This window comes from Rhinoraja longicauda, chromosome 4 (assembly GCF_053455715.1).
Source record: "Rhinoraja longicauda isolate Sanriku21f chromosome 4, sRhiLon1.1, whole genome shotgun sequence".
Lineage (NCBI taxonomy): Eukaryota > Metazoa > Chordata > Chondrichthyes > Rajiformes > Arhynchobatidae > Rhinoraja > Rhinoraja longicauda.
The window spans coordinates 32,107,567-32,126,724 of NC_135956.1; the positions used below are offsets into that span (position 1 = coordinate 32,107,567).

Below are 19,158 nucleotides of genomic sequence, written 5' to 3' on the forward strand. Positions count from 1 at the left end.
CAGAACAGTACAGCACAAAACAGGCCCTTCGACCCCCCACAACTGCACAGAACATGATATCTTAACTAATCTGTCTGCACATGGGTCATATCCCCAGACTGTGCCTGTGTCAACCGAAATGCCTCTTAAAAACATTGCTTTATATCTGGTTCTACCACCTCCCTGAGCAATCAGACCATCTACATTTTCATCAAAATTATTTAAACTTGTATTGCAAGGAGGTCCAAGTAATAGTCTTTGCAGAACATCAATGACCTCAGACTTCCCAGAGAAAGGGAATTTGCAGAGTATCGTCAATTGCATTATAACTCTCCAATATACTAGGTACATACGTTGGTGTAACCTTTTCATGGAGACGTATTTAGCCCTCTAATTACTAACAAATACTTTGTTATGCATGTCAATAGAAATAGTTTTTAAATTCCTTAGTTAACACCTAAGCTTTAATGATTTTTAAGTATTAATAACTGGTTTAACAAGAAAACCTAAGAAAATGAATTTGAGCAAATATCAGCTAAAAAGAGTTCTATTTTAGACATTACTCAATTACAGAACAAATATACTGGTTCTGAAAGCCAGTTTCCATAACAGTCAAATTATTGAGCAAAATTCTTTTGTATTTGAAATTGGACAGAGGCCGAAAATTAGCCGCCACTCCCATCACTCGGCAGGCCCTGGCCCTGGCGACCATCTTGGGGACCCCCTCCCACCCACCCCCCCATATTTTTGTTCCTACATTTTGGAGTGCTTATTTCAAGAAATATTCAACCTGCTGGTCCAGCAAATTGGCTAGAAAGGAAAACATTCGTGATCAGCCGAATAAGGTAGAAAGAACACTACTGAGGCTAGGTTGACGAGGAATTACATATTCCTTGGTTCTGAAATATTCAAGAGATGATGGGAAGACATTGATAACCCAAAAGCATTCATCAATGATTCCACTGCAGCATAGACAAATAAGAGAAAGAGAATGCACAAGCTAAACCTATTTCATTGATTGAAAGATACAGCTCGGAAACAGGCCTTTCAATCCATTGATGCCAAGCTGATCATCAATCACCTGTTCACACTAGTCGTACATTAGTCCACTTTCGCATCTACTCCCTATACACTAGGGGCAATTTACAGAAGCCAATTAACCAAGAAACCAGGATGTGCAAGGAAACTGGAGCACCTAGAGGATACCTACGCAGTCACAGGGAGTACCTGCAAACTTCACACTGACACCACCCCAGGTCAGAAGCAAAGACAGGTCTCTGGCACAGTGAAACATCAGCTCTACAAGCTGCACCACTGTGCAGCCATTAATTCGTTTTAGAATATTATCCACAAGTTGTTTTTTTTAGCAATTTCTCAGTCTCAATTACATCTTGTTTTCACTCCAATTACATGTTCTGAGATGATTAATCGGGTCATTATGGGAACCTACAGACTCTTCCACAGATGGGGTGAAAGATGGTGGGTTGTTTGTGTAGAGCCAAATGGTAATCTCTTACCTTATCGGAGTTCAGACTAGAATATCTGTTTCGGGAGTTTGTAGTCAGACATGCAAACAATGTGGCCTGCCCAACGGAGCTGACTGAGTGTAACTAGAGCCTCTGTGCTGGGACAGTGGTCTGGAAAAAAAATGCAGAGGTTGGTTTACTTATCCCTCCAATGAATCCCTCCAATGAATATGGAGGATTCTGCAGAGACAGCATTGGTAATATCTTTCCAATGCCCTGCAGTATCTGCTGAAGATTCACCAAGCATCAGAACCATGCAAGAAGATAGGGATCACTGCTGCTCCAATAAACACCAAGATCTTCAGACACTCATTTCCTCAAGGCCTCTAGCTGTGCTGACCATCAAAGATGGTGTATTTCATCATTAACATCTGTTTTCACTGGGAAATAGCCATTTTCCATATTTGACTGTTACTTTTACTGTTGGAAGGCAGGTTATGAAAATACATTTATCTTTCAGATGTTGAGTGCATGGCCCATCCCTCCAGACAAATTGACAATTCCTGAGCGCTCAGCCTCTTTGGTTAGAAACATTATCCACAACATAGCACAGAACTGCTTTCTAAATCAGTATATTTTTAATCTAGTAAAGCATTGACTTTAGTTTGTAGCACTGTGATGAAAAACAAACCCGCGTGATCTTTTATTTGTGACTTGCTATAAAATTGTAATCACACAGCATGACGAGAACTTAGCTAAGGGTTAAAGAATTGTGCAGCTAAGAATTGTGCAGCTAATTTGCAAACCATATAAACGCTGATGCTTCTGTTAGCTGTGATAAGGATCTTTGGTTTTGTAATTACTCAAGGAGATTTTGCAAAACCAAGAGGAGATGCAAATGCGTCTTTGTTGAAGTATCTTTGTTTATGCAGTGACTGTTGGTTCATTTAGTTGAGAATAATGAATTCTGCTGGCAAGGACAATGCTGTCTGTCTGTTTGTATTGCTGTGACCTTGTGAATTTCCACCCCCATGTTCTGGCTTTCTCCCATTTCACAAAAACATGATGCCCAGTGAGTTCTGGTTGAACTCAAGTCTCTGGAGCCATGAAGCAGGTGCACCACCTCGCAGAGATCCTATCCCTTGGCACATGGCCTTTCCCTGGAGGAATTTGTCCACCTACACCACCATACTAATATGTCTGGTTGAAATTCTTCGTCAACATCCTTCAACTCCATTTAGTTTCTCCAAGTCAAAAACGTAACAATGATAAATTGCATGGACCCAAACTATACCTGTCACTTTGTAGAATACGTGAAAGTCTTTTTCCGTTACATTGATAATACGTTGGTGCCACTTCCTGCATTTGGAGATTCAATAATTTCCTGCCCCTTTGTTACTAATCTCTACCCTGCTCTCAATTTTACATAGTCTATATCTGATTCTTCTTTTCATTTTCTTGACATGTCTATCTTCATCTCAGGCTATGGTTTTAGCTTCCAATGCCAGAGTTATATTGACCACTAAACCCAAAATGCCAACACAATAGACTGCAGATGGTGAAATCATGAGCAAAAAAGAAAACTGCTGGTGGGATTCAGTGGGTCAGGCAGCATCCATGGCGTGAAATTGAAGACGATGATTTAGTACTGTGCAAAGCCTAGATAGGTTTAGAAGGTGCAGGAATAAAATTTTAAAATAGGGATCGCTGGGCGGCACGGACTTGGAGGGCCGAAAAGGCCTGTTTCCGGCTGTATATATATGATATGATATGATATGATATGACATAGAAGTTGCATGAAAAAATAAGTAGGTAAAAACACTCAGATGTTTTATAACCATAACAAGAAAGGAAAGCAAAATAAGGGTGAGGCGTTTTAGATCAAAATAATAACCCAAGGGTGGAGGCAGAAGATGTATATGGTTTTGAACAAATATTCTGAATCCTTGTGTTACGAAGAACAGATAATACTCAAAAGGTAACTATCAATACATTGCACATTAGACAGTATGACTTCTATAAAAGTGGATAAATTGCCTGGTCTGAACATACATCCCAGATCCTTTAAAAGGAAACTAATGGAGGCTCTTACAATTTACTAAAGTCTCCAGCTACAAGCGTCATGCTAGGGAACTAAAAGATTGCACATGTTTAGAACAGAACGGCATACATTAACGACATTGTTCATTCAGCCCAACATCGCAATAGATAAATTATTTTAAAAAACAAACTGGACGACAATACAAGTCAACACTTAGAAGCACAGGTTAATCAAGGTCAATTTTGTAAAGACTTGTTAATGTAAGATGAACTGATTTTTTTTGTGGTGGTAACAATTTGTGCACATCTGACCTAGACTACTTGGATTTTAATAAGGTCATTGACCAAGAGCCAACAGGATCCAGGCACAAATGTCGAAAATAGAAAATGCTGCAAAATAGCAAACCAGGTAACAACTATGGAAAGAGAAATAATCAATGTTTCAGGAACTTGGGGAAAGTGACAAACTGGGTTCTAAACTAGCTCGCTGGGATACAAGAAAGGGATACAAATCAATAGATTTTAATGCAAATGTAGGTACATGATTAAACAGCTAGCAGATAACATACTGCAGTCCTTTACAGCTGGGCATACGTCATGCATGTTGACAGATCATTTCCATATACCTGCCAATATCATGGAACATTTACTCTGCATCTTCTATGATGTTATCATATTATTGGAATAATGTGACATGAATGTTATGCAGTACCAGTTTTGGAGTAAAATACAAGAAACATTCCTTTTATATTTTATACTTTTATCTTTGCAAGTATTCTACCGTGTTACCATCTCTACCATCTTATCTTTCTGGCATTTTACCTTCAGGGATCTGTAGACGTGGCACCCAATCCATATTGCCAGCATGAGTTAAGCAAGAAAGAAAACTACAAACTTGAAGATCGATTTGGTGGACATCTAAAACAACAAATGGAAATTAATCCAAAGTCATCACACATTTGGTGAAGGCAAAACAAAGGGAATACACAATAAGTAGCAGAAAACAAATTTAGTTGAATCTACTTACAAGGATCCCTGAAGGTAGCAGGACAGAAACATGGATATTTGCCAAGTGAAAAAATATGGGCAGAGGATGATATCGAGTGATTAGTGTTTTCTACTGCACTAGAAAACTCTAGTCACCCTATAACTATGGTACTAAATAACATTATTTTAATATTACAGGAATAATATGACAGCAAAGATATGGCAGAATTTGACCAGAACATTGGCAGGTCTGTTTTTAGGTTTGTGGAAAACATCAGTAAACATGCACATCGTCTCAGTAGTAAAGGTCTGCAGCACATTAAACTTCTATAGATTGGTAGAAATATGAACAATTATGGCAAATGAGTTTAGTTGGGCTAATGCTTAGAATGTCAGTGAGAGAATATTTTGGAGATAGTGACCATACCTCTACTCTTCAAGATAATTATGATAAAGGGCTTGGATGACAGAAATTTAAAGTTGCAAAAAAAAAAGACTAGGATAAGCTTCGCTGAACACCTGCGCTCGGTCCGCATTAACGCAACTGATCTCCCGGTGGCCCAGCACTTTAACTCCCCCTCCCATTCCCAGTCTGACCTCTCTGTCATGGGCCTCCTCCAGTGCCATAGTGAGGCCCGCCGGAAATTGGAGGAGCAGCACCTCATATTTCGCCTGGGCAGTTTGCGGCCCGGTGGTATGAACGTCGACTTCTCCAACTTCAGATAGCTCCTCTGTCCCTCCCTTCCCCTCCTCCTTCCCAGATCTCCCTCTATCTTCCTGTCTCCACCTATATCCTTCCTTTGTCCCACCCCCGACATCAGTCTGAAGAAGGGTCTCGACCCGAAACGTCACCCATTCCTTCTCTCCCGAGATGCTGCCTGACCTGCTGAGTTACTCCAGCATTTTGTGAATAAATTAAGGTTAATGATGTTTGTCAGTAAATTCAAGGAGGTGACAAATTACCATTAAAAAAAAATGGAGGTTTAGTTTAGAGATACAGCTTGGAAACAGGCCCTTGGGCAACTGGGTCTGCACCGATCAATGATCCCCGTACATTAACACTACCCTACTCATACTAGGGACAATTTACACTTATACCAAGCCAATTAACCTACAAACCTGGAAGTCTGGAGTGTGGTGTGAAACCGAAGATCTTGCCAAAAACCCACGCTGTCACGGGGAGAACATACAAACTCCGTATAAAAAGCACCCATAGTCGGGATCAAACCTGGGACTCTGGCGCTGCAAGGTAGCAACTCTACTGCTGTGCCACAATGCCGCCCTAAGGTATCCAAAGGTGCTTAGGTATCGGATGTTTTACTTAATAGGCCAGTCCCTTCAGCAGTTTACTTTTTGCTCAAGATTCCAGCATCTGTTGTCATAAGGTCATAAGTGATAGGAGTAGAATTGTCATTCGGTCCATCAAGTTTACACCGCCATTCAATCATGGCTGATCTATCTCTCCCTCCTAACCCCATTCTCCTGCCTTCTCCCCATAATGTCTGACACCTGCACTAATCAAGAATCTATCTATCTCTGCCTTAAAAATATCTACTGTCATGACCTCCACAGCCTTCTGTGGCAATGAATTCCAGATTCACCACCCTCTGACTAAAGAAATTTCTCATCATCTCCTGCCTAAAAGAACATCCTTTAATTCTGAGGCTATGACCTCTAGTCCTAGACTCCCCCACTAGTGGAAACATCCTCTCCACATCCACTGCACACTGTATGTTTCAATGAGGTCTCCTTGTCATTCTTCTAAACTCCAGCGAGTACAGGCCCAGTGCCAACAAACACTCATCATAGGTTAACCTACTCATTCCTGGGATCATTCTTATAAAACTCCTCTGGACCTTCTCTAGAACCAGCACATTATTCCTCAGATATGGTGCCCAAAATTGCTTATAATATTCCATATGCAGCCTTACCAGCGCCCCATGGAGCCTCAACATTACACCCCTATTTTTGTATGCAGGCCCTCTTGAAATAAATGCTAGCATTAAGTTTGCTTTCTTTACAACCGAATCCTGCACCAGCACTCCCAAGTCCCTTTGCACCTCAGGATTCTCTCTCCATTTAGAAAATAGTTTACGCCTTTATTCCTACTACCAAAATGTTTGACTCCACATTTTGTTACACTATATTCCACTTCTCTGCCCACTCTCCTAACCTGTCCAAGTCCTTCTGCAGTCCCTGCTTTCTCTGCCCCGCCATCTATTTTCGTATCATCCGCAAACTTGGCCACAAAGCCTTCAATCCCCTCGTCCAAATCATTAATAACAACATGAAGAGTAGTGACCCTAGCACCGATCCCTGTGGAACTCCGCTAGTCACTGGCAGCCAACCAGAATAAGCCCCATTTATTGCCACTCTTTGTCTTCTGCCATCTAGCCAACATGCTAGTATCTGCCCATTGATAGCATGTGCTCTCATCTTCCTTAGCAACCTCATGTATAGCCCCTTAAAGACTTTCTGAAAATCCAAGTAAACATCTACTGACTCTCTCCTTTGTCTGTCCTGCTATTTACTTCTTCAAAGCATTCCAGCAAATTTGTCAAGCAATACCTCCCCTTCACAAAGCTATGCTGACTTTGGCCTGTTGTCTCTTTCAAAAGCCTCAGCAAGCTCAAAGTAGATTAAACCCCCTCTCCCGCAGTGCCTAATGTGATGCATCTCAGACTGCTGATGGAAGCGAGAGATTACTGATATGTTGACAGACCTTTGTTTTGTATTGTATTATTTATTATAAATAAAAAGTTTATTTTTGAAATTAAAACAATTTTTTCACTGAGCACTTAAAGTGTGAGATAACTGCATGACAGCAAATATGGTGCCTTTATTTAGAAGGACAACAACGGTAAGATAGGTAATTATAAGCAAAGTGTTTAACATCAGTGGTAGGAATAAAATTTCTAAGAGACAACATAATTTACACTTTGCGATTTAGAGATTAATCAAAGATAGCCAACATGATATTGTATTGTGTAGGAAAGAACTGCAGATGCTGGTTTAAATCGAAGGTAGATACAAAATGCTCGAGTTACTCAGCGAGACAGGCAGCATCTGTGGAGAAGGAATGGGAGACGTTTCGGGCCGAGACCCTTCTTCAGACTGATGTCAGGGGAGTGGGCAATACAGAGATAAAATGTAGTCGGAGGCAGCGAGACTGGTCGGAGAACTGGGAAGGGGGAGGGGATGGAGAGAGGGAAAGCAAGGGCTACTTGTTATTGTATAGACAGAGACACAGATAGACGGAGAGAGAGACACACACACGAACAGAGATTATCTGGCCAATACAACTAGTTTTTTCAAAAAGGTAACAAAGAGGTAACAAAGTCATTGATGATGAGGGCAGTGCAGTTAATGTAATCTCCATAGTCTTCAGCAAGGTCTTTGACAAGGTGCCACATGAGTGGAAAGTCCTAAAAGTTATCACCCATGAAATCCAAGACACGTTGACAACTTGGATCGAAAATTAGCTTGCTAATAGGAAGCAGATGGTAATGGTTGAGGGTTGACATGTGGTTAGAGATCTGTGACCAATGTTGTACCACAGGGATCCATCCTGGGGCCGCTAATGGTTTCATACATAAACAATTTGTGTGTGAATGTAGTAAGTAGGAAACAAGATCACAGTTTACACCAAATTCTGTTGTATTGATGGCACTGTTGGCCTCAGGCTACCAGACAATATTGATGACCTGGTAAAGTGATCAAATCAATGACAAATGCAATTTAATCCCACTAAATGCATTTGACGGCACTGAGGGCCTGAGCTCGCTGGAGTTTAGAAGAATGAGGGGGACCTCATTGAAAGGTACCAAATAGTGAAAGGCTTGGATACAGTAGATGTGGAGAGGTTGTTTCCACTCGTGGGAGAGCCTAGGACTTGTCATAGCCTCAGAATTAAAGGATGTTCCTTTAGGAAGGAGATGAGGAGGAATTTCTTTGGTCAGAGGGTGGTGAATCTGTGGAATTCTTTGCCACAGAAGGTTGTGAAGGCTAAGTCAATAAATGTTATGGCAGATAGATAGATTATTGATTAGTAAGGGTATCAGGGTTATGGGAAGAAGGCAGGAGAATGGGGTTAGGAGGGAGAGATTGATCAGCCATGATTGAATGGCGGAGTAGACTTGATGGGCCGAAGGACCAAATTCTGCTCCCGTCACTTATGACCTAACTGAGGTAATATATTGAAGGACACACAAAGGGAATGGTTGGAATCTAGGTGTATTGAACAACAGAGGACCTTAATATACAAATTTAAGGATCCCCGAATGGGCAGCAAAGGCAGATAAGGTGGAGACGAAAGCAGAGGATACTTGCCTTCCTTAGCCCAGTTATGGAATAAGAGCAGGCAGGTTATGGTACAATTTTATAAAACATTAGATACACCACAGCTGGTGCACTAAAATCAGTTTTTTCACCACACTGTAGAAAGATATAATTGTACTTCAAAGGGTGCAAAGGAGATTCACTAAGATTGAACATTTGAATTGGTTGGGATATACTTACAAAATCTGTTTGGATTCTCCATAATCTCATGGTCTTTTTTTGCCCACTTAACTTCCTTTAAGTATGCTCCTCCAAGCTGCACATACTCAACCCATGCCTCCTGCTTTTACCAGACCAGAGCTTCAATTTCTCTTGACATCCATGGCTCCTTATTCCTATCTGCCTTGCACTGCACTGAGAGTAGATCAAGCGATACCCTCTCCCTTGCAGTGCGCTCAACATAATGCTCTAGGAAACCTTTCTTGAACACAATTGACATACTTAATCCCATCCAAGCCCTTTGCCCTATGCAGTTCCACTCTATATTTGGAAATTTAAAATCTCCTACCAACACCCCTATTAGTTTTGCAGCTGTCTGCAATCTCCCGGCATATTTGCAGGTCCAGATTTTTTTTTCTATCCTGGAGAATGGTTGAAATAGGGAACAACTAACTGATGGGTGGTTGATACAGAGACTGTCATAAGATTTGATAAGCAATTAGATAAGCACCCAAATCACTAATGCACAGAAGACAACTGACCAAGCACTAAATGGCATTAGTATGAATTGATACTTGGCCGAGGTCCACCGCTGATTTTCCAGCAACTGTTGGCCCGGCACCACCCTTAATCTGGACAAAATGACAAGAGTGCATTTGAAATCTCCCCTGGAAGTCCCTCCGAAAATGTGGCACCTAGGTCGGGTGAGGCATCAGATCTCAACCTCATTGTGACTTCTGCGGCGATCAGCGGGTCTAATTTGCACCCTGCGGTCGGGGCTCTGGAACTCCGGCCCGTCAGGAGCCAGCAGTTCCGTTCCTATTCTCCCCCTCCCCCCCCCCCACCCCGCAAGGCTGTGACCTCAGTTGGTCCAGCAAAACATATAATCCAGCAAGGGTCTGGAATCAAGGATGCAGGAAAATCAATGGTGGACCTGTACAGTAGTTCAGAGTGTCTGCTTTTGTTCTGGATGTATCTTTGACTCCAAAACTAATTAAGTGTACAAAATAATAAAAGACATAAAGTGGTAAAGTATTTCATAAATCCACGAGACCAAATAAAAGTGTTTCACAAAGATCTCATAGCAATGCAAGTATTAGTATTTGGCTTCTGTTTTACACAAATAAAAGTTGACATGTGGTTTGATCCAAAGCACAGTGTCTGCAGTATTTTGCCTCTTCAAAGCTCCAATCACAGCTCCATGAGTCGCAGTCCTGCACCAACGCAGCTCCCCAAATGGACTGACGGAATATTCAGCAGCTGCTGACAATCCCAACCCATAATCACACCGTCAAATTGAGTTTGAGATGAGACTACCAGATTCATAAGTGTCTCACTGCAGTATCCATTAAGGACATCCTTTTGGATGCACTGGTATATTATGCCATAGCACAAAATTTACAATGGATTGACAAAATTGGCCCTTAATTGGGTGCAATTCATATTTGAACACATTATTGCAGTTATTGCGATACCAACTACACGTGATTAACCAGGTGCAAGCCACTGAGTAAACACCCGTTTCTGCCCAAACTATACAGAATGCTGCAATGGCAAAATGCCATGTTATTACGTTTGTTACTCTCAAATGGGACAACAATGATAGCGGGCACCCAAGTCTTACTGCATACAAAGCAGATTGAAAAATGTTAAATAAAATTCCAGCTCCTAACACCACATTTTTGCTGCAAGACTTGAAGAGCAGTCAAATGCCAAGTATCAAATATCAAGCAAAGGTTATTCCCCAACAAAATAATGTACATCACGCTTGCTTTATGTTAAACTCTAATCAGAAATTGAACAGAATAGATCACCAAGATGTTGTGGCTACAAGAGTGGGCCGGAGGCTGGATATTTTGTGGTGAATGAATCCTACAAGTCTTATTACCATCTATTACAAGGCAAAAGCAGAAAGGATGACGGAGAACTCCCCTCAACTCACTTGGTTCAATACAAATGCGACAGCACGAAGCAATCTCAACTTTATTCAGGACAAAATACCATCTCCATCACTGCCATATCTTGACTACTGTGTTTAACTATCAACAAGACACTCTGCATCAACTCATTAAACTCCTTGACAGCACTTCCAAAACCACAATTTACATTGCTTACAAGGATATGTGCAGGTTTGAAATAACATTAACTCAATTTAATTCACACATCATTGTGATTTGAGGCGTTTATCTCCAAGCCTTCACTGTTGTTGATTCAAACGTCACCGTTTTAATATAAAGTGCTGTGGGCCAAATTGCAACTCTTCAAACAACAGGCCTCTTCAGAGCCAACCAGAAACGGGCGAGTGGTGTTAGTTTTGCCAGTAGCATCAATACTTTTAAAGCTTCGTTGCATCTTCCACGGTGGAATATCCTGTATGAATTCTTCCAACATTTCAGGATGATGATACCAAGAATATCTCAATGCTCCAGATTCAAACCTTGCTCTACAATGTTAGTTAGCCAGAGGTCAAAGTGACAATGACAGAACTAGTGTCAACGAAATTGACAATCTTTTACATTTGTTCGCAATCATGCGAGTGGAGGATTAGGCTGGATGATGATGCTTCATATAAAAAACCCAGCATTTACACATACTAATGCCTTGTAATTACAGTCTCAAACAAGGCGAGCGTCGAAGAGGCTAAAAGGAAGTGCAACAAAAATAATTATATTTGAATGCATTTGATCAGCAGTCACGACTGCAGCAGTGGTCGCGAACATAAATTACGCGTACCCATAACCGAGGACTTCTCACGAATACAATAAAGATGAGGAAATCTGAAAAGGGGTAAATTTTGGAGACATGACGAGTTGAGCACGGTCGGTGTAGGGACAAGTGAACAATAACAAAGATGTGCAACAACTTTACTTGGGGAGAGACGGCGCTGGGCACAAGTTGAGGGCGGTCTCCTCTTACCTGTGACAGGAGTCTCGGGTTGGCGCAGCCGAAGAGGGACGAGCTGGAGCTGAAGCTGATAGCCCCTCGGCGGCTCAGGACGTGCTTGGGTACCGGCCTGTCGAGAGGCAGCACCGGTAACTGGTACTGATAACATACTGCCATTGAACCGGGAACGGTGCGGCTCCTCGGAACACACGGGCGCTGGGGGAAACAAAGCAGAAGGAATGGGGGGTAATAAAGACGAAAGGCTGAGGCATGCATTTGACACGAGAGGGGGGGCGAGGGAGCCGGGTCTGACCGGACCGGGTGGGCAGCGGCCGGCCACCGAGTCACACACACACACACCCCGCGTTCACTCCTCCAGCAGCCGCTTGCCTTCGCGCTGATACAGCTTCAGGTATCTCGTTTTCCCAGCGAACTCGAGTCCTCGTCAATCTCGGTCACCGACACCTGGACGCAGCCGCTTCCTCCCAGTCCCATCTTGGGTGCGCTGCCTCCTGATGGGGTGGGTTTTTTTCCCCCCTTCTCTCTCTTCTCTCCTGCTCGGATGCCGGCGGCGCCTATCTGAGAAAGCCCATGGGCGACAGGGCCAGGCACGGCCTACACACCTAGGCCTTCCCCTTTCTTCTTTTTTCTCTTTTCCTCTTTAGAACAACGCTTCCTCATTTCTCGCCGCCTCTTTCAAAACACTTCATCTCCGGCCTGAGAAGGATGTCGGGGCTGCGGCGCGCGGGCACGCGACCGGCGGTTGCTCGGTGACCTGAGCGAGCTTCGGTCCTGGAGCCGGGCTCAGCAGCACGGGCTCAGCAGCACGGGCTCAGCAGCACGGGCTCAGCAGCACGGGCTCAGCAGCACGGGCTCAGCAGCACGGGCTCAGCAGCACGGGCTCAGCAGCACGGGCTCAGCAGCACGGGCTCAGCAGCACGGGCTCAGCAGCACGGGCTCCCCGACCCACCGACCGCCTCGGCGCGATGTAATGCAGCAAAACCGTCCTGCATCTGCTGCTGAATCTCTCCACCGCTTCTACCTGGAAAGATCACTGAACAATGCAAGCAGAGCAATTGTACCACTGCTTTAACCTGCGCCCGGAGGACTCAACAAATATTCTTTTGCCCAAGTGATTTTATTTGCTTTCAGAAACCAACCACCTGCCATGTGTGGTTGCTTTCTTGAAAGCAAGAAATGAAACAAACCAATTACAAATAGGAAATGTTTTCATCATTTTTTCTTATTGGCACATTTATGGTTTTTAAAATGTCATCTGACACTCGATTGGACAAACCGGAGAGTACTGCCCTCCCCGAGTTTTTCACGTTCCCAGAGAACCCGTACTAGAAAGCGTACAGAGCAGATAGGGTATTCCTGCAATCTGGGTTTGCCCTTTGGTTGATGAACACTAATGTAGGTAACCACCTCCTTGTGACTCATCTTACAATGTGTTCATGTTATCAACTCTTCTGAGTACACTATTGCAATGATTTGTAGCAGCTTATTGCAGTAAACCATTATCCGTCATGAATTATTCAACGATGTTAAAGGCTGCATTACTAATGGCATTCGAAATGTAGAATCACATTACATAACTGATTTTTGACATTATTGGACAGAACTTTATGTCTTGTTTTAATTTTTTAAGTACATTATTTTGTAGCAAGATAAGATATGCAAGTGCAGCTGAGTTTTCACCTAACAAATTAGTAAGCCACGTTCGCTATTTAAAAGAAAACAAATTCTCAATTTGCCATTAATTTGAATAACTTTCAATATTCAAGATACTCAACTCAGTGTGACCAGTTTCCTGCCAATCAGTGATCCAGGCCCAAAATTAAAATGAGATAATTATAGTCTTGAACTTCCTTTTAGTTTTTAATGGTTCAATGGTACTTTATTGTCATGTGTATCAAAGTACAGTGAATTATTTTTTTGCATAGTCAGTGACTATCCTTCTATACATTTGGCACAATCATACTAAGTATAAGAGTGTAAGGTAGTAGACCATATTGAGCCAGTACACAAGAGTCACCACGTTTTAGGTGCCATGTTATACCGATCAAGTCCAATTTAAAAAAAAGTTAGATTCTTAACTTGACTAATAAGGCGCATCATGGCTGATCATCCAAAATCAGTACCCCGTTCCGGCTTTTTCCCCATATCCCTTGATTCCCTTAGCGCTAAATCTAACTATCTCTTGAAAACCTCCAGTGAATTGGCCTCCATTACCTTCTGTGGCAGAGAATTCCACAGATTCACAACTCTTTGGGTGAAAAAGTTTTTTCCTCATCTCAGTCCTAAATGACCCACCCCTTATTCTTAAACTGTGACCCCTGGTTCTGGACTCCCCCAACATCGGGATCATTTTTTCCTGCAAAGACCCTGTCCAATTCTCTAAGAATTTTATATGTTTCTATAAGATCCCCTCTCATCTAAATTCCAGTGAATACAAGCCCAGTCGACCCATTCTTTCATCATACGTCAGTCCCGCCATCCTGGGAATTAACCTGATGAACCTATGCTGCACTCCCTCAATAGCAATAATGTCCTTCCTCAAATTAGGAGACCGAAATTGCACAAAATATTCCAGGTGCGGTCTCCCACCAGGGGCCTGTACAACTGCAGTGGGACCTCCTTGCTCCTCAACTCAAATCCTCTAGCAATGAAGGCCAACATGCCATTGGCTTTCTTCACTGCCTGCTGTACCTGCATGCTCACTTTCAGTGGCTGATGGACAAGGGTCTCGTTGCACCTCCCCTTCTCCTAATCTGACACCATTCAAATAATAATCTGCCTTCCTGTTCTTGCCACCAAAGTGGATAACCTCACATTTATCCATATTATACTGCATCTACCATGATTCTGCCCATATACCCAACCTATCCAAGTCACCCTGCAGCCTCATAGCATCCTCCTCGCAGCTCACACTGCCAACCAGCTTTGTGTCATCCGCAAACTTAGAGATGTTACATTTAATTCCCTCGTCTAAATCATTAATATATATTGTAAATAACTGAGGCCCCAGCACTGAGCCTTGCGGCATCCCACTAGTCACTGCCAACCATTCTGAAAAGGACCTGTTAATTCCTACTCTTTGCTTCCTGACTGCCAACCAGTTCTCTATCCATGCCAATACCCCAATACCATGTGCTCTAATTTTGCACATTCATCTCTTGTGTGGGACCTTGTCAAGGCTTTTTGAAAGTCCAGATACACAATGCTCATGTCTGATCTGATATTTGCCTTGCCTCTATTTTCCTGCCTATAACCCGACTTCCCAATGAATTAAAATACATATTATTGTGCTTCTGTGATATAGCCTCCAAATCTCTTCCAAAAATTCACAACACTAAGAAAAATATCCTTTTGCATAAGTGGGTGATGTCCTATTCAGAACATGCTCCTTGATACATTTAGCATAATGTATCGGGACAAAATTGATGGGGAGAGATCCTCTAGAGGTAATATATATTAACTCAGCAGAGATTCTTCATGTTACCACAGTACCAGTTAATCTGCAGAAGGCTTTGGTACAAATGCCTTTTCGTTTATTAAATCTGGGCCATTGTTGGATACAAGGGCTATGTTTTAATTAGCTTGGGGGTCAAGCCCATTTACTGTTAACAGTTAATGATGAGCAGCACCTGTCACCCATCTTGCAAGATTAGTTTAGAACTGCTGAGTACACAAAATATTAATCTGGTTCTTTCTCATACCTATGTGTAGTAGAACGTGGAGCAAATTAAAATCAATACACACTTGTATACCCATGTCAAGTTGCTTTTGGAGATCAATTCATCCCAAATACCTTTTAGTCTGTGATGGACAAATTGTACAGGATCCAACAATCTCCATGCAACTAAGATGAGATCTTCATTGCCACAGATCCCAAATATCCCAGATCCCAAATAAGTACACAAGGGTTCTGGGGAAGGTGCTTGATAGATTTTAGTACCATCATGAAAGGCTGGACAGAACAAATATCCATTTAGGCAGTCTGAAGTTGTTTATTTGAACCAGTAAAAGGTGGGGGTGTTGAATGTTAAAGGCTGATTAGCACTACTGAGCATCAACATTTGCTGGGAGTGTTTCAGTATTGAAAGTTTTATTGGATTTTACTGGGTATGGATTCCTCTTCACAAGTGGTGCCAAGAGGATTCTTGACTCTGGGATAAAGCCCAATGATAGACTATGTGGAGCAAAGCATTTTGCCAAATCTCTCCTGGCTCATTATAGCTTACAGTAACTTCTATGGGTTAGGAATGTTAACTCCATATCTGGAGCAATTGTTATGATTCAGGCTATGACCAGTAGCCTTCCGGACTCATTGTTGGATTATTTTGTCTTTTTCTCTCTCTCTTTCTCTCTCTCTCTTTCTTTCTTTCTCTCTCTTTCTTTCTTTCTCTCTCTATGTATCTACATCTCTCACCTTTTTCTGTCTGATATATGTATATATCAGCCCACCAATAGCATCTCTTGCACACCAGAACTTGTGTTGACGCTTCTTTCATTGGCATTTCCAAACATCATGTGAATATGTCTAATGTGGTATCTCCAAGATTTGGAGCAATGTTTACCAAATGTGATAACCAAAAGTATGAAAATAATATTACAATCCATGCAATGACAGAAAACCTTGGCTTTCATGATGATCCATCCTTTATGTCGTCTTGACCTTCTCAGTGTTAATCAACGTCCAAACATTCCAGAATCCACTTGCCACATGGGGGTTGCATTATTCATGTAGAGCCTGTTCCAGAAAACATAAGATTTGAGGTTTGAACTTTGAACTACCATTGGAGACTGAAGGAAAATAAAAACTAATAGTGTGTGCAACAAGTCTATCAATACTATAAAACTTTGCAACGAGGAAAGTTGCCATTCGGACCACTACCCTGTGTCTTTTTTTCCCTTTCTTCTTAAATCTATGCTCTCAAGTTATTCTTTCCCTGGAAAAAATACGTTGTGCATTCATCCTATCTATTCCTCATGATTTTAAATACTTCTATAAGATCACCCCTCCACCTCCTGCGTTCCATGGAATAAAGACCAGGCCCTCAAGTCCTGGCAACATCCTCAACATCCCTTTCTGAGTTCTTTCCAGCTTAATAGCTTTCTTCCCATGGCAGGATGACCAAACCGGAACACAATACTCCAAGTGAGGATGCACCAGCATCTTGGACCATACTTGTACCACTATGCATGGATGTTTCCACTGGTGGGAGAGTCTAGGACTAGAGGTCATAGCCTCAGAATTAAAGGACGTTCTTTTAGGAAGGAGATGAGGAGAAACTTCTTTAGTCAGAGGGTGGTGAATCTGTGGAATTCTTTGCCACAGAAGGCTGTGTAGGCCAAGTCAGTGGATATTTTTAAGGCAGAGATAGATAGATTCTTGATTACTACAGGTGTCAGAGGTTATGGGGGGAAGGCAGGAGAATGGGGTTAGGAAGGAGATATAGATCAGCCATGATTGAATGGCGGAGTAGACTTGATGGGCCGAATGGCCTAATTCTACGCTTATCCCTTATGATATCCTGTCTAAACTTCGACACTCAAAGGACAGGCAAAATGGAATGGGAACCTGAGGGGTAACTTTTTCACACAGAGTGGTGGGAATGTGAAATGGGCTGCCAGAGGAAATGTTGAGGCAGGTACAATAACAACAGTTTAATTAAATTAAAAATACTGGAGATGCTGCCTGTCCTGCTGAGTTACTCCAGCATTTTGTGTCTACCTAGTTAATCAGTGTCTTGGGTAGTCAACCATGTAGTTCTTAAAGGGTCCACAGAAAGCTGCTCAAATGAAAAAAAATGAGAAACTGCGTAGTTTATATTTTATTTAAGCCAAGAGGATCAGCCCACTTTAGGGCGTCAACTTTAGATCAATGCACTCCTGGAGATTTGGTTACATGACCTCATGCTTTGAACTTTTATGCCCATTTTGATCTGCTTATTTTCTCTTATCTCCAACTTTTTTATGTTACAAAGAAAACTCTTCAAGGAAACTGAAAACAAAACAATATTTGTAATTCCTCTATGATTTTTTCCTTATCTTGCTCACAGCAGTGTAGGAGGTTAATATTTAATTCCTGGAAATACCCAAATAATTCAGGGTAGATGATAATCTTAGTGCCTCATCTTCAATCTGGTGACCAATAAACTACCTCTTAGAGAGACTATAATCAGATTTGAATAAGATGGCCGTGCTTTGAAAAAAAAATTATGGATGACTATTGAAATATATTGTTCCTGCTGAATTAATAACATAATTGTAAATAAATGTAAACATAAAAAGGATTATATGAATCACACTCCGATAATGCATTTATTTTGATTTTTGGACAGCTATATTGATATTGTCTAACTATTTTGACACCCAGTCATAATTGCCCATATGATTTCTAATTAAATCAAGGCTAAAAGGGAAATACTTACCTGGATTTGTTTCTTCTGTAAATCCCTAATTCAGAATAATTTACAATATTATTTGCTGTGATCTTGTATGAACTGTATGCAGACATGGCTGGGGAAATGAATAATTGCATGCAAGGAAACTTTGTATTACCAAATATGTTTAAAACAAAATTACGTGGGATTATAATCTCCATCCAAAAAAAACATTAATTTGCATTATAAAAAGTTAATTTTGAAAAACGAAGAATGTACAAAAGATAATGATGGAAGAGTTCAACAAACCTCTACTCCCTATGAAATAAAAAGAATAGTGTATTTTTGAAGCAGGCAAAGATCCACATCTCCATTTTTAAAAGACCGTCCTTCCGAGTTGCATCTTCATAGAAGGAGGAAATCTAACCTATGAAGATCACCAAAACTTTTGTGATTTGGTCAGGTTCTGATTTTTCAATACACTTTTGCTAAACTCTTTTGCTCCTATCTGTTTACAGCAGTTGTAATGAAGGTTAGGACACGGTACTCGATTTAAAACGTTGAAGTGTTCTGTTGGCATGGTTTCCACAGACTTTTGTTATGCAACACAGATTTGTGTCAGTTTGAAATGGTGAAGTATTCCATTGCCATGGTAACAAGCAAGGTTCATATTAGAATGTTAAAAAAACGATCCGACAAGTTAAATGGATATCACTAAGGCCTTTGGTAACATTCTAAGGCATTCCCACGATTGAGGACTTAAACCCAGAAACAATTAAGTCACAAGTGAGTTCTTGGATTTTTCTTAAAACCAGGTTTTTAGATTCCATTTTGAACTTAAAAGTTCAGAGTTGTCTTCCACGCAAATCATTTCCTCCCTTTGGTTTCCCTTTTAACAGTTTTTTCTAAACACA

General features: G+C 41.5%; 1 protein-coding gene across 6 annotated transcripts in view; it reads right to left on the bottom strand.

The window, feature by feature from the left end:
• The window catches only part of pde7a (phosphodiesterase 7A), a 116,322-nt gene extending 97,508 nt beyond the window's left edge, over nt 1–18,814 (bottom strand). For 3 of the 6 annotated variants that reach the window (XM_078397467.1, XM_078397469.1, XM_078397463.1), the window contains exons 1-3: nt 18,554–18,814; nt 16,494–16,608; nt 11,886–12,068 (exon numbers count right to left, since the gene is read on the bottom strand). In XM_078397467.1, the coding sequence (XP_078253593.1) occupies nt 11,886–12,068; nt 16,494–16,505 (195 nt within the window). In that variant the 5' untranslated portion in view covers nt 16,506–16,608; nt 18,554–18,814. Of the gene's footprint in view, nt 1–4,307; nt 4,404–11,885; nt 12,069–12,242; nt 13,395–16,493; nt 16,609–18,292; nt 18,371–18,553 lie in introns of those variants that run through there. The other 3 variants (XM_078397465.1, XM_078397466.1, XM_078397468.1) reach the window with 3 other exon arrangements.
• Nucleotides 18,815–19,158: the final 344 nt, after the last annotated feature.